Source organism: Gadus chalcogrammus, chromosome 19, assembly GCF_026213295.1.
Source record: "Gadus chalcogrammus isolate NIFS_2021 chromosome 19, NIFS_Gcha_1.0, whole genome shotgun sequence".
Lineage (NCBI taxonomy): Eukaryota > Metazoa > Chordata > Actinopteri > Gadiformes > Gadidae > Gadus > Gadus chalcogrammus.
In genome coordinates, this window is record NC_079430.1 from 17,230,698 (window position 1) to 17,242,545 (window position 11,848).

The window sequence follows — 11,848 nt, forward strand, 5'->3', positions numbered from 1 at the left end:
GTTCCAGACGGGATGCGTCACGGCTGTGAATCAGCGTCGCAGCGAGGAGTCCCCCACACGGTCAGTCGGATCTCGTCACCAAACTGTATTAACCCCAGCCACCGGCGACGTACGCAGGAGAACAGACTGCCTCTGCCTCCCAGCCCCGGTCCTCGCATCTCCGTCTCTCCCCCTGTCGGCCCACCTCAGATCTCTCCATCTTGTTTACTCGGGGTTATTTTTCCATATATTTTGACACCGGGGTGAACCATAACTGTAACAATGCAAAACCACAACACAGTGAATGATTGTGATAGACCCCTTTGTGTGTGCGTGTTTGTGTGTTTGTGTGTGCGTGAATGCGTGCGCATTCCTATTTGTGTGCATGCGTATTTGAGTGCGTGTGGGTATACCAGTGTGTGTGTGTGTGTGTGTGTGTGTGTGTGTGTGTGTGTGTGTGTGTGTGTGTGTGTGTGTGTGTGTGTGTGTGTGTGTGTGTGTGTGCAGAGGAAGCGGTAACGAGTCAGTGGGGGTCTGCCACGCCCCTCCCCCCCTCTCCCTCCCCCCTCCCCCACCCTACACCCACTCTATCTCCCATCCCAATGCCCTGAGGGCCTCATCGCATTAGAGAATCATGGGTGTAATGTCGGAATGGACCCCCCCCGACCCCCCCCCCCCCCCATATCCCCTCTCCCCTTCAGAAACAACCTGCTAATCTCTCCTTCTCGAGGAAGGAAAGGGACAGAGGGGGGGGTTGAAGATTGCCTGCCTGCCCCCCCCCCCCTCAAAATGAGCTACTGCCGACTGCCTGACACGCGCCGGTACCCCCCCCCCCGCCCAACAGTCCCCCCTCTCAGCCATGTCAACCTCTCCCATGAGGGAGGGGAGGGGAGGGGAGGGGGTGGTTGGGTTGGGAGCGTTGGGGGGGGGACATCAGCCATGGGAGGAGGGAGGAAGAGGGAGGAAGAGGGAGGAGGAGCATCGACGCTCCTGGCCAGACACGGACCGTCAGGTCCATGTCCTCCCTCGTCTCCACCTCCCTCCACCTCGGAGCGCAGCCCGGAGCCACGGCCCCGAGGCTCCGGACGGGACAAGCGCCGAGCACCAGAAGGACCGGATCAGACCGGCGGGGGATCTGGAGGATCCGGGTGACGGTCTCATCGTCGTATCAGTTCTGTTTGTGGGATTGTTCCCAGAGAGGTCCGGTTGATTCGGGAAGAGCGGGGAAACGGCGGAGCGAGTGTTGACCCAACGGTGGCTGTCGGGTCAACCTGAAGCTGATTGCGTTCTCTCCGTTGATGCAGGGGGGATATTGCCACACACACACACACACACACACACACACACACACACACACACACACACACACACACACACACACACACACACACACACACACACACACACACACACACACACGCACGCACGCACGCAAACAAACCGAAAATACGCAGCAACTCAATGCAGCTCGTTAAAATGCTTTAATTGTGTCCAAATTATGATGACAGGCCTGATTGGCTGAATCTAAGTGCCCTTAATGAGCAAAATACTTATTTTTACTCTCTTCATTTTCAGAAGGTTTCAGTATATTCACCCCAAACACAATGAAACAAAAAGGGCTTATTTCACTCCAGGGGGTCCATTTGACGACCGCTAGTTCACGTCGCGGTAGTGGATGATTGAACTGATATTTTTTTATCCATCTCCATAACGTCAACACCGTCTTTCAAGATGTCATTCGTTCATTAGATTTCGGCTTTTTTCGGTTTTCATTACGATACGACGGTGGTCCATTAAATCAGACTTTGATCTCAAAGACGTCAAACTGACAAGACTTTGAAGTGAAATATTGTGTTCCAACAGCTTCCCGCTTTCTCAAAATCCCAGGGTGGGCTTTTATAGAGGCTCAACCATCCATCACTCCGATCTCACCTCCTGCTACAGGTTAAAAGAACCTGTGATCACAACTGAGAGCGGGGTTAATAAGTGGCCCCCTCATTTTGTCTTCACCTGCGAAGCGTCATTCATATTTCATCAATCGCAGAGCGAGAGCGAGAGCGAGAGCGAGAGCGAGAGAGCGTTCTGGTTGGCGCTGCTCCACTTGTGAAGGTTAATGAACGTCAAAAGCCAAAAAGAATGACCAATTAAAAGCAGTGAGACATTCTCATTTCATCTTATCCAAGCTTGGCCACAGATCAAATGCTCCCTTACAGAGAACCAGGAAGCTCCAGGGGCCTTTAAAGAAGGTTACCCCCCCCTCACGTCTCCAAAAGTGGGCAAATCTTTGGTTCAAGGCCCCCCTGGCGAGATAATTAAAAGAAAAAAGGGGGAAAATTGCTTACATAGAGTCCTTGATTTATTTCACGTAGTTGAATGCTTATATATATATATATATATATATGCATTCATATTTATTAGGTACATGAATGTTTTAAAAACCTGATCTAAATATGGTTGCACTGATGTTTAATCCTGTCCGATTTGATAAAGCATGAATTCTGTTTGAAAGAGCACATTGTAATTGTTTACACAGAACGTATTATGAAACCAATCACGATAGAACTCAACTGCAATCATGAAAATACCGTCATTTGCATAATGGTATGGTCCAGATCCTCTGTAATGATCAAGTCTGAAAACAAGTGAGATGTCCTTCTCTAAAACCCAAACACACACACACCATAAACTCCCCTGTCGTCATGATGGATTTATGATGTGTTTGTGTATGTGACCTCTGACCTGACCTATACCATCATTACCGGGGAGATGTCTAAACCAGCCATGAGACACACAGTATTTACATGTGCACAAGCACTTAGCTTGGAGGAGAACGAAGTGAAGATGGAGGCTGGTAATAGTGTGTGTGTGTGTGTGTGTGTGTGTGTGTGTGTGTGTGTGTGTGTGTGTGTGTGTGTGTGTGTTGCAAGAACAACAGGGTATTCGGGTCCATGTCATTGACGACAAAAACAACATACAAAACCAACCCCTGCTGAGCTCCAAACATCCAGCAAAACACGGTGTCATTTGGGATTCGGTTTATTTTTCCTCCGACGGTGCCAGCACACCCAGCTACCGACGTGAACATGGTGAACTCCACCGATACTGCCTCTTTGATTCCTAACAAATCCAACACACTGGGCAGTGTGGGGAAACAACAAGCACATCCAGTTGATTGAACTTCCAATTTCCAATTTCCTCCCGAGGCTAATATGTTTACGGCGAGCTCACACACGTAAACCAAACACGCAAGTCAAGCTCCCATTGTTACCTTCGCTAATACTGCCATTAAAAGGGGGGAAAAAAACCTTTGAACAAATCACTTAGTCCCACTTCCCTGGAAGTGTGTGTCTCTCTGTGTGTGTGTGTTTGTGTTTCAGTGGGAATGCGTCTCTGTGTGCTTGTGTGAGTGCATCAAAGAGTGCGTGTGTGTGTGGGTTTGAGTTTCTTAGTGTGTGTGTGTGTGTGTGTGTGTGTGTGTGTGTGTGTGTGTGTGTGTGTGTGTGTGTGTGTGTGTGTGTGTGTCTGCATCTCAGTGTGTGTATGTTTCTCAGCGAGTGTGTGTATGTTTCTCAGTGTGTGCGCGTGCGCGTGTGCGTGCGTGTGCGTGTGCGTGTGTGCGCGTGTGTGTGTTCGGTGGGATATTTCACAACAAGGAAACAAGCAGCTTCCTTACCCAGTAGGACAAGGGAACCGTGCCAAAGCCTGTTTAAATCACAGCCAATTAAACAGCCTTATTGCAAGAAGAAGAAGAAAAAATAAAGATTAGGGGACCTTTAATCCAATTAAATAGTGCCCTTTGAGCAGTGTTCGGACAATAGGAGGTATTTAACCGTTTCAATTAAATACGTCCCGTGTATAAACTAACTTCCCCATGGATCACAATCCAGGAGGTGATTTTTCATTTTAGATCCAACATTCGTGGTTTTGCATGGATTCGATTTCCCTCGACTATCGGTCCTTCATGAGGGACAATGGGCAGGTGAAGTGATTTGAATCCACCCCAAATAACCTGGCAGCAGCAGGGCTATCATGTGACAACACCGTGGCATGAGAAATCCTCGGAAGACAGACGAGTCAACATGGGGAAGAGAAACCAGCTTATGCCAGGGAAACAGGGCCCTGCATGGACAAGTCGACTGACCCCAGGGGGAGAGTGGTGACAGAGAGAGAGTAACAGAGAAACACAGACAGACAGACAGACAGACAGACAGACAGACAGACAGACAGAGAGAGAGGAAGAGAGACCTTAATGCCAGAGTGTGCGTCAATGGGGGGGGCTGGACAGCGCATTGCACACACGCACACTGTCCCATCTCTCACGGGAATATCATTGGAAGACATTAACACCGTCTCTCATCGGTCGCACCTCAGTTAGGGCTATTTATTTTATTTTATGCACACATAGGGGCAGATAGGTAGACACCTCCTCGGTGGGCGCTCTTGAATCCGCTGTCGCTTGTTTTTCTCACTTCAACGTTTGATCTACGGCCGCAGACAGCCCCGGTGCGTAAAAACACAACGCTGCGCGCACACACACACACACACACACACACACACACACACACACACACACACACACACACACACACACACACACACACACACACACACACACACACACCACAACAATGTCATCAGAAAAAACGTGCAAAGCAGAGATGCAACCCGGACATGTTTTAAAAGCCCTTCACATTTCAATTATAGGAGGTTGTTGTTTCATCCGGGATCAGGGCATAAATAAATGAGGATCGTGCAAGATGGCAAGCTACACTTCAGCTGCAAGTGTCTGTCTGTCTGTCTGTCCGTCTGTCTCGTTTTAAAAAGGGTAGCCTAGAACTGAGGAATATTATCAATCCAGAGCGAGCAGGAGAGGACAGATGAACCGGTGTGGGGAATGAAAGAGACCGGTTAATGGGGGTGGGAAATCAAAACGCATTCGTTCCGTAATCCACAGGGGGTCCGAGAGCGATAACCTAACGCTGCGATGTGGCACAGAGATGAAACACAGGCTAGGCATCCCATCATGGACTGTTTGTCAAAATAAAAATAATAATTAAAAAAAGCAGATAACGCCTCTCTTCTCCTAATTCTGTATCAAATCCTTTATGACAGACACTATTTTAATCCGTACAACCAATCAGGTCGGAGATGAGTAGATCCACAACACACACGAACCCCCCGCAATCGCATCCCCACCACAGCTCAAGGGATAACAGCAAAGGACATCAGTGTGGATGAAACACAAATAAAGCCCCATCATAAACTTACCGACGCCGTATTTCTCGTGTTCAGTGGGTATCCACATGTTTACAGCTGGCGCGTTAAAGTCAACGGTTTGGAAAAGCGGCGAAATGGAGAGATTTGGTGCCGTGTTTTACGCATGCTACTGGATCCCCGACCTCCGCTCAGTGGTGCTGGTAGTAGTCATTGTTTAGGTCGGGGGGGAGAGAGAAAGCGTTGCTCGCTGCTGCTGGTTGCCTGATCGTAGTGGTACGCTGCAGCCGGAGAGCCAGCAGCACGGCGAGCCACCACCCCCGATGCATTGTGGGAGTTGTAGTCAAAGCAGAACGAAAAAACAAATCCTGGTGACGTAGGGGGCGGTTTTAGCCAAATTGAAATTAGGAGACTCTGGGTTTATTTTATGATAAGAGTTAACCATAAGGGTTTTTGTGAAATTTTCGAAAAGAAGGAAAGGAAAATGGAAATTAAAGTTGAAGGTATAGAGAGAAGGCTAAAAAGAAGAAAAAGAGTGCAAGAAAAAAACAAATACCTTATTGCAAAATCTGAACTGGGTAGTCCAGCGATGTGTGATAAGATACATACATAAGTTAAATCACTCACATGCACACACGTTGGAGGACTTCTATAACAAAACCTATGAAAAATACATGACTCTATGAGGAAGCAGCAGAAGAGTGCGTGCGTGCATGTGTTAGTGCGTGTGCGTGTGTGTGCGTGTGTGCGTGTGTGCGTGTGTGTGTGTGTGTGTGTGTGTGTGTGTGTGTGTGTGTGCATGAGCGTGTATGTGTGCCTGAGCACCCTCATGTTTGTGTGTGTGTGCATATAAGAAACATGAGGTGCAGACTACCCGCAAATGCATGGTGGCATATTTGGAAATGCTGCTCTTTAATTAACACAAATTCCTCTCGAGGTTGGAGTTTGACACCTGGACCACATTCTGTCGATCCGTTCTTCTCTGTATGTGCCTTCCACCCATCATCTTTGTCCCCTTTTCCTCGGTTTAAATTGTTTGTTTTTAATGAGGAATTCATTCTTTCTATCTTTCAGCATCTTCGTCCTCACAAACCTCCAACTTAGAACCACATCGCTTATTTATTCATTTTCAATTATGAAAATATGAATTATGGATACATCAACACTTAAACAGACTATGGCCTACCTACATTGGATTATGGGATGTCAATACACATACGTGCATACAAGTCCTTCATCTGTAGTGATATTCACCTTCATCATATCCCATATCAAACAGACAAGACAATAGATGTTATTGCAGTATTCTACCAATAGAGATGGGCCAAGTCACTGGTTCATTCTGCGGTATTGTTTCACTACCATGTTGCCTTGCATCACCCCCATGTCGAAGAAGGGGTTTTAGGGATGGGGTGAGGCAGGGTTTGAGTGGTGGTGGGTGGGGGGGGGGGGGTACAAGGGGGAGAGGGGTTGCTTCCTTTACTTTGTGTATGAATAAACCATGTGTCAGGGGAGCAACATGAGGCAGCAGCAGCAGAAACCCTGTGGATTCATTCCTCCCTGCTAGCACATATGATTGGTCTCTCTCTCTCTCTCTCTCTCTCTCTCTCTCTCTCTCTCTCTCTCTCTCTCTCTCTCTCTCTCTCTCTCTCTCTCTCTCTCTCTCTCTCTCTCTCTCTCTCTCTCTCTCTGTCTCTCTCTCTCTCTCTCTTTCTCTCTGAGAAAAAGGGGAAAACAAATGAAAATCGCAAGTAGGAATAGAGCGTGCTCATTGACGTATGCTTAATCTATAGTTTAAGAACATGAAGTTCATGCTACAAGATGAACACTGTCTACTGTGATCTGTTGACACATTGGTTTTTCCTCAACCTCTGACTTAACAGAACACATCTGTTGCCAAACGTGTTATGTTAAGTCAGAGGTGGAGGAAAATAAGGAACTGAAGATATTTGTTCTACTTATATTTTTTCTTTCTTCTTTTTTAATTTCTTAGGGCTAGGGCTAGGGCTAGGGCTAACCCTCATTCAATCTTAGAGTTGAATCTTCGTATCGTCTTTCTGTCGCTCTTTCTTTTTTTTAACTCTTTGTTATTCCATTCTTATTTTCTGTTCCCTTCTTCCCTCCCTCCCTCCCTCCCTCCATCCCTTCCTCCCTCCCTTCCGCTGTCCCTCCCTCACCCACTCCCTTCCGCTGTCCCTCCCTCCCTTCATCACCCACTCCCTCACTCCCTCCCTCCCTCCCCTCCCTCCCCTCCCCTCCTCCCTCCCTCCCTCCCTCCCCTCCTCCCTCCGCTCCTCCCATCCTCCCTCCCTCCCCTCTCTCCCTCCCTCCCCTCCTCCCTCCTCCCTCCCTCCCCTCCTCCCTCCCTCCTGTCCATGTCTTCCTGTTTGCCCACTGGTGTCCTCCACATGTTCCCTGCTGGCCTCCACATCTTCAGCGCTGGAGGGGGAAGACAAGGAGCAGCGCTGGGCAGATGGGAGAGGGAAGACGCCCGGTCCTCCCGCCGCTGTCAGACCCACTAACCCAGATGGGGCTCTGTACATCGCCCCATGTGCTTCACGCCACTCGCCCACCAGCACACTTCCTCCGTGCCTGGCCCACGGCCACAAATAAACACAGCATCTGTGCGGCATAAATCACGAGCGTGTGGGGCGAAGACAGAAGTGGAGTAAAGCGGGAGCGTGGCGACGGCCACTTGTTTGTGAAGTCGGGGGAATGCTCGGGGAGGCTGGGTGGTGGGTAATTAGGCGGAGCATGGGGGTTTTCTTTTTTTATGTGAGGATGAATAATGGTGAAGTAACTGACGAAACGAGTAGCGATTAATTAACAGACTTACTATAGGTAGATAACTAAAGAACTAGCACGATAGCTGATCAACTATCGCACCTAACTGAATTGAAATACTAACAAGCTTTGTAGCTTACCAGCTAAATAACTAACGGAAAATGAACAAACGTGTTAACAAAAAAAAAGTCAAACTGACTCATAAACCAGCCAGCAAACTTATTAACCAACTGACTAATGTTTGAATTTAAAAAAGTTATGGAGTATTACATTTTTTAAGTTTGAGAAGAAAAGTAAAAAAGTTGCTATGCTGACCGTAAATGCATAAAATGAACAAAGCCGCATCTTTATCATTGGTTTAAAGGCGATATTCGCATCGCTAATGGCTAAAAAGCATTGTTTTCTTTAACTCTGAGCTCTAAGTTTTGTTCAAACCCATACCTGGTTTTCCTGCGACACCTCAACACGTCATATATCACAATAAAGTCAATCTGTAAAAGAGAAAAAACAGCATTACCCAAAAACAGATGAGCTAGCTTTTATCCGTTCTCTCCCGGGCCTCCGCCAATCTTATCCTCTAAACGCCCGAGTTTTGATTTAATTTCGTACCAGGAAGTAGCCCTATAGGGAGGGGGGGGGGGGTCCAGGGGAAAAACATATGCTTTTAACCACCTTACACACACAAACACACACACAAACACACACACACACACACGCACAGCAGGAATTATCCTCTCGCCTCAGACCTAAAATAGTCTTCTAAATATAGACATGAATATAAAGCCGGTAGTCCTTTTGAGAAAACAAACACCCGGCCTGACATTGTGCTCGGAAGAATAACGTTTGATCCCTAATAACAACTGATGGACTCTTGGACTAAATAATCATTTGGTGCACAGCTGTTATTATTATTAGGAGCGGCGGGGGTATGATAATAGTAGATTATGTCGTTTGCCTCTCATGTTCGAACCCCAACGGCCTCAGTCGACCTGCCTCCGTCTTTGAGCAAGATGCCGAACATCTACCTGCTCCTTAACGGCGCATCTAAATTTTTAGTCTCTTTGGCTGTAAAATGTTGTTAAGAAGTCGTACTGGGTAGTAGTAATATAATGATTAGTTTGCCTTTGAGAATCTTGATATCACTGCACAGTGTATCTTTAAAGGATTGAGTGATTGGTTGTTATATTGATGATATTTTTATACATCCAGGCAAAACCCAACATGTGAAACGGTACAGATACACACAAACGCACACCTAAAATGGCAGCCGGGGTGAACGTCCACACGACGTGTTCAGGGTGAGCTCTCCGAGAGAGTCGGCAGCAGAAAGAGAGAGCAGACTAATGGAGGAGGTCGCGGGTAGACGTGTGGAATGGTGAGATAAGCACCGGGAACCCGGGAAACTGTGCGTTTGTCACACACACACACACGCACAGGCACACACACACAAAAGCATACATAGACACACACACATAGGTGTGCGCAGACACGCACACAAACATAGGCACACAAATGCATACACAGACACACACATAGACGTGCACAGACACACACACACACACACACACACACACACACACACACACACAGATGCATTCATAGACACACACACAAACACACGCACACAGGCAAACAAATGCATACACAGACACACACATAGGTGAGCGCAGACACACACAAACACACATACACGTACATACTCAAAGACATACACACAAACATACACACACGCATTCACACTCATCCACTGTCTCACCTACACACTAAAACAAACACATTATGCAAACACTCTTTGACAATCGCACTCTTTTCCCTATCTTATTCTCAAAAACGACACACACAGATATGCATTTCTCACACCCACACACACACACAGACACACACATGCCCAGACTCGGCTGTCACACACAAACATATATGCACACACAGGCAGAATCTTTCTCTATCTACAGACACAGGACACACACACATACATTTATACTGATACGATGGGCTTCCAGACGTCTGTACGTCAGTCATCTGAGGCTGCCTCACATCATTCTAGTAGGCTGCATGTAACACCGTGTTCATTCAACAGACCTTCTTCTACAAAGATGAATGCGAGACCTTTGAGACGGATGTGTACATGAACTACCAGCAGCTGTGGATGATGGAAGCTTAGAAACCCCACATACATACACACACCCTCCGGCGCACACGCACACACACACACACACACACACACACACACACACACACACACACACACACACACACACACACACACACACACACACACACACACACATTCCTGTCCTCCTATGGGGATCTACACTTCAAACCTTGTAGCTGAATGTATAAATAGGCCTTCTGCACCACTTTCCTTATAGCGTCGAGTGCTAAACACACCATGGATTTATTTTTTATTAGTTTTTTTCTGAACACTATCTTTCCACTGCACTATCTTTGAGGCTATGGGCTATTGCAAAAGTCTCCGCACTCACCCAAATTAACCCCAAACCAGCAAAACATGAATTATACATCCCTTAAAAAGTAAACAATTCTTGCAAATCTCCAAACTCGTTAATTAAAGAAAATGTTTTTGCCTCAATACAGCCAGTACGCAAAAAACATTATTTGATTAAGCACAGTAAGCACTAACAAACCACTGAAAGTATAAATGAATAAACTTCTGGCTTTTGCTCTTTTGGTGTGCAAGGCACAGAAGTTTGCCATACATTTATTGTCATACATGGTGTCGACGCTCAAACAGATGAATGTGTATTCCGTCATAACCCACTATCAATCCAATAGGAGTTCAAAAATAATTCTCCAAACACTCTCCTAAAACAACAAAAGCGCTATAGAAATAATCAAAAACATGTCTATGCTTTTAATGCTAGATCCTTGTTATCATCATGTGAAATAATAATGATGTAGCTCTAATACTTACATAGCTAATAACTAATTGTAAGATCCTTAATCAGGCCAAAATACATTGAAATAAAACCCCTACATGTCAGAACATAAAAGCCCATCTCAGTAAGGTTGAATATGATTATGAAAACGAATATGCTACACTGCCTAACTCTGCCTTTATTGGCTCTCTTCAGCACAAGTGGTTATGTAAAAAGACAATTACATAACAAACCTGTTATGCTCCTACCTTCTATAGAGCTTGAACATCAGAATGCATCATGGGACTTTTTGTTGGCAATTCCCCACCATATTGAGAGGACTCAGGACATGTCTTGCAGTACTGAAAATCCTAAATCATCGCAAATATACTAGCGACCCAGGCTAATTAAACATTGTTTTTCCCCATCTCGCACAAGAAACACTGTGGCAGTTATAAACACAACGCGTCTCCATATAATGACAGTTAATTTCACGATAAGCCTAATCACTAAACGATGAGCAGCCATGCTACACAAAACAATATTGCCAGCAACATAATAACTTAGATAAGTGTGCTTCCAAAATGGAGGCGATCATTACAATGCAAAGTACAGGCCCTATTAACCTTTTTTTCAGACTCAGGTGACACATTTTTTAATCCCACTTGGCGCTTTATCTGCAATCAACCGATTGATCATTTCTGCTCTCAATACTTTAGAAAGATTTATCCGTACACATACGACTCAATTTAGCTTGTATTTCACAGATCATTGTTCCTGTGATCCCTGGAACAGCAGGCTGCCAGATTGGTCCCTCATGAATATGTTACAGTGACTCACACACACGCACGCAAACACACACACACACACACAGACGCACGGACACTCACACAGACGCACGCTTCCCTGCTGTTTCATGCGATTGGTGCAGTGTTACATTATACCGCAGCCCACCTTCACCCCCACACACATACCTGAGCGCACGTTGATGTGCC

At 46.3% G+C, this 11,848-nt stretch overlaps 1 protein-coding gene across 1 annotated transcript in view; it reads right to left on the minus strand.

Annotated features, from left to right (window-relative positions):
* dock4b (dedicator of cytokinesis 4b) overlaps positions 1–5,469 on the minus strand; it is a 139,022-nt gene extending 133,553 nt beyond the window's left edge. The window contains exon 1 of the mRNA XM_056578276.1: positions 5,248–5,469. Coding sequence (XP_056434251.1) covers positions 5,248–5,284 — 37 coding nt within the window. The 5' untranslated portion in view covers positions 5,285–5,469. The remainder of the gene's footprint in view (positions 1–5,247) is intronic.
* Between the last annotated feature and the right edge of the window lie 6,379 nt (positions 5,470–11,848).